General features: G+C 39.3%; 1 protein-coding gene across 3 annotated transcripts in view; it reads left to right on the forward strand.

Moving 5' to 3' along the window:
• Tax1bp1 (Tax1 binding protein 1) overlaps positions 1 to 4056 on the forward strand; it is a 59587-nt gene that overhangs the window by 33837 nt on the left and 21694 nt on the right. For all 3 annotated transcript variants that reach the window (XM_021164764.2, XM_021164767.2, XM_021164765.2), the window contains one exon: positions 1053 to 1153. In XM_021164764.2, the coding sequence (XP_021020423.1) occupies positions 1053 to 1153 (101 nt within the window). The remainder of the gene's footprint in view (positions 1 to 1052; positions 1154 to 4056) is intronic.

Below are 4056 nucleotides of genomic sequence, written 5' to 3' on the forward strand. Positions count from 1 at the left end.
AAAAAAAAAAAATAACATTTAAAAATTCTCACATAGTGGTCAGATATGTTCGTACATGCCTATAACCCTAGCAGTGGGTATGAATGAAAGCCACCCCAGGCTGTATAGGAAGACTGTCTCAAAAACAACAAGACACACACACACACACACACACACACACACACACACACACACAGAGGCAATGTGGGAGAGAACAACAAACTGATCTCATAAAATTCATTTTTTGCTGGGTTGAACTTTGCATGCTAAACAGATATTCTTTCCCTGAGCTGGATCCCCAGATCACCCTCTTCTTTTTAACTGTTTATTAGTTGGTTTGTTTAAGGATAAGCACTTATCAAGGTGCCTAGATTGGCCCTTGAGCCCTCTCTGTCCCTTCAACTTTTGATGCTCCCTCTCCTAGTCTTCTGAATATTGGGATTGTAGCCCAGTGTACTCCTAGACCTGACAACATTCCAGGTTTTGTTCCACAAAACACTCAAAAGTTTTTCTACAAGAAGATAAAATAAAGAAAAAAATTGTTTTACTTTTTGAGACAGCATCTCTCACTTTGTAGCCCTGGCTAGTGTAGAATTTGATATGTAAGACCAGGCTGACCTCAGACAAACTACTTAAATTTTTCTTTGAACAAATTTATTTTTGGCTAGTCAGTAGCGTCACACAACTTTAACTTTAGCATGTCAGAGACAGAGGCAACATATTTCTTTGATTTTTAAGGCCAGCCTGGCCTACAGAGTGAGTTCCAAAATAGCCAGGACTATAAAGAAATAGGGAGTATGGGTGTTTTGCTTGCATGTATGTCTATGCATCACATGCATGCATACCTAGTACCTTGGAGGCTAGAAGAGGGTATCAGGTCCTGTGGGGCTCGAATTATAGGAAGTTGTCAGCTGCCAGGTAGATGTTGGCTATGGAACCCAAGTCCTTTGATACAGCAGCTCCTCTTACAGCTGAGCCATCTCTTCAGCCTCCAGACAGCAAAATTATTTTAAATATTATTTAAGTATTATTTTCTTAATTAATATTAATTATTTTCTAACTTGTTACAACAGAGACAGGCTTTGATATGTCAACAAAGGATCATGTCTGTGAAATGACTAAAGAAATTGCTGAGAAAATAGAAAAGTATAAGAAGTGTAAACAACTCTTGCAGGTAAGCTGCTTTTCCAGGGAACGATTTGTCAAACGTTAGATGCCAGCCCTTGGCTCTTTTGTCAAAGTACAGAGGGTTCTTTCCCCATTCTTCTATACTGATACTGCATTTGGGATGATGAAAGGGTACTTTTGTGTACTTGTCATTATCATGCAGGTCTTATGCTTCTGAAGTCAGTATTTTCCATACACATGATACAGTGTCGTCTGAATATGAGTTTTTATTTCTGTTAGGATGATACATGGAAAATACTTGAACTTTAGAAGGGAAGTCCTTCTTAAAAAGGTATAAAAACCAGGAAATTGTGTGGTGTTCACTCGTCTACTTCCCAGTGTTGATGTATATGGAGGCCACAGGTTGACTTCAGGATGTCTTCCTTAGTCGCTTCTTTAAGTGCTTTTTCAGACGGGTCTCTCACTGAACCTGAAGACAGCAGTTTTGGCTGAACTGGCTGCCTGCGAGCCCTGGGGGCTACTGTGTTCTTTCTCCCTACCACCAGGGTTACTGACCAGGCTGCCATGGTCAGTGGTGCTAGAGATCTCAGTTCAGGTCCTCATGCGTGTGCAACTAAATACATTACCCATCTAGCAGAGAATGGGAATGTTAAGCAAATGAGTTGTTGTCTCTCAGTGTGATTTTAATTATTTTAAGCAGCATTGTTCAGATTCTTTCAATTTTGTTAGCTTTAATGGTGGTACTCACTTTGAATTAGTTAAAGTATAGGGGTGGATGCTTCTCATTACTATCTAGAATAAAAAACAAAGTTACTTTATATTTGGATATGGTTTTTAAGGGTGTGTGTGTATTTGCATATGAGCAAGGAAGGTAACTTTTAGAACAACGATGAAATTCATAGATCCGCTCGATGTTACTAAAGGATACTTTTTCTTTTTGCTACTTGCTTTTCAAGTATTGTTTAAAGTGTTTTGATCAAATTTCAAACCGGGCTTTTTGAGATCTTTCTATAGAAGAAGTGAGAATGGTCCTGATGTTCTAGTGTAATGTAGTGCTTGTGTTTTTGTAAAAAACATAGTGTACATTGTAGGACAAGGCACACGTGACTATACAGTGTATACAATTGTTGCTGGGGTGTGTATTATAACAGAGTGTTTGGATTTTGTTTAATTTTTGTTTTCATGTGTATGGGTATTTTGCCTGCAGATCTGAGTATGCACTGCATGTGTGGTAGCAGAAATCACCTTGTCAAGGGCCCTGAAAACTGTCTTGAAGTGCTCATTGTCTTCTGAGCTGGCAAGAATGAATGTGTTGCTTTCTCTCTGTGCCAACAGTGCTGCTCACATGGGTCTACCCAGATGGGAGCTCCTTTGACAAGCCTACAAGATGGAGGACATTAGGATCAACTCTGAAAATTGTTGATACAAATTCATCTATAGGCCTGTCCTTTTGATGTTTTTTTCTTTAGATAAAGAGTTTTTATGTTTCTCTGGAAGTAGTAGAGTCAATTTCTAGGAAACCTTAACTGTTTATTTTTTCAACTTAACCGTGTTTGGACCCAGCTTTGTGAAAAAGATGAAGTAAATAGAAGCAATTTCCTCTTCCCCTTTTCTTCCCCATTGCTGCTGTTGTAGGACTAGAGATTCAGCTGCTGACAGGTTCTGGCCAAAGCTAAGGGGATTAGACTTGACTGGGGTTGTTAGGCAACTATGGGTGTTCAGGTAGTCTTGTCTAGCATGGACAGCTTTTTCCTGGTTGGACAGCTGAGTGTTCTAAAGAGACTTGGGGGTGGCTGAGTGAGTGAGTGTGGCACTGGAAGCAGTCTGGACAGTGGGGAGAATATGGTGATGATGCTTGGGGGGATTCTTGATTGATAGAGGCACTGTGCACATTTACATAGAAGCCTTTGGTGGGCAAAGGGGATTAGATATTTTCACTCAGATGCCCAGGTGCTAGGATAGGGATTTGTAAGAAATCAGTACATAGTTTTTCTTTGGTGCTGTTTTATCACTTTATACATCAAGCTAATGACTATAATGAGAATATTATTGTAGTTTAAGTTGCATTTCCGTAATGTTTACATTTCTTTCTTAGATATGTGCGTATGTATGTGTGCATTTTGTGTATATGCCATGCCTGTGCATGTTGGTACACGTACACATTTGAGTGTACATCTATGGAGACTAGAGTTTATTGTGAACTGATTGCTTTCCAACTAATAATGAAAACAGGCTTTCTCCCTGAGCCTCAAGATTACTAGTTGGCTCGGCTAGCCAATCAGCGAGCTCTGGGGGATCTGCCTGGCCCTGTGCATCTCAGCTCTGGACTTGAAAATGCAAATGCACGCCTTCATACCTGCATTTTACATGGCTGCTGGGGCTCCACACAGGTCTCATGCTTTGTGTGTAAATGGAGTTACTTTCTCTGTTGTATGTGTGATGTTGATTTTGTTTGCTTAATGTTTTTAGAAAATCAAATTTTAACTATGGTAGAGTATCAATTTTGTTTATATTTTGTGCTTTTTTTTAAAAAAAAAAAAACACATTCTGCAAGGCATTAAATATATTCCCTGCACTGCCCCAGGAGTTACTTGTTTTGCTTTTGTTGTACTTGGAGATCAAACCCAGGCCTTAGGCCAGTGAGCTACAACTCGTGGTTGGTCCATCCAGAAGTTTTATAGACGGCTTTACATTGAGGTTTATGAAACTTTTGGAGTTGTTTTTGTTTGTTGGTTGGTTGGTTGGTTGTTGTTGTCTTTTGTATGTTATGAAGTGTAGAAGGTATGGTGTAGAGTTTAGATGGTTGAAATTGCTCAAAATATATTTTTGAACTTCACCTTGAAATCCAGCACCCCCTTCATGATAAAAGTCATGGAAAGATCAGGAATTCAAGGCCCATACCTAAACATAATAAAAGCAGTATACAGCAAACCAGTAGCCAACATCAAA

The sequence above is a fragment of the Mus caroli genome, chromosome 6 (assembly GCF_900094665.2).
Source record: "Mus caroli chromosome 6, CAROLI_EIJ_v1.1, whole genome shotgun sequence".
Classification (NCBI taxonomy): Eukaryota; Metazoa; Chordata; class Mammalia; order Rodentia; family Muridae; genus Mus; species Mus caroli.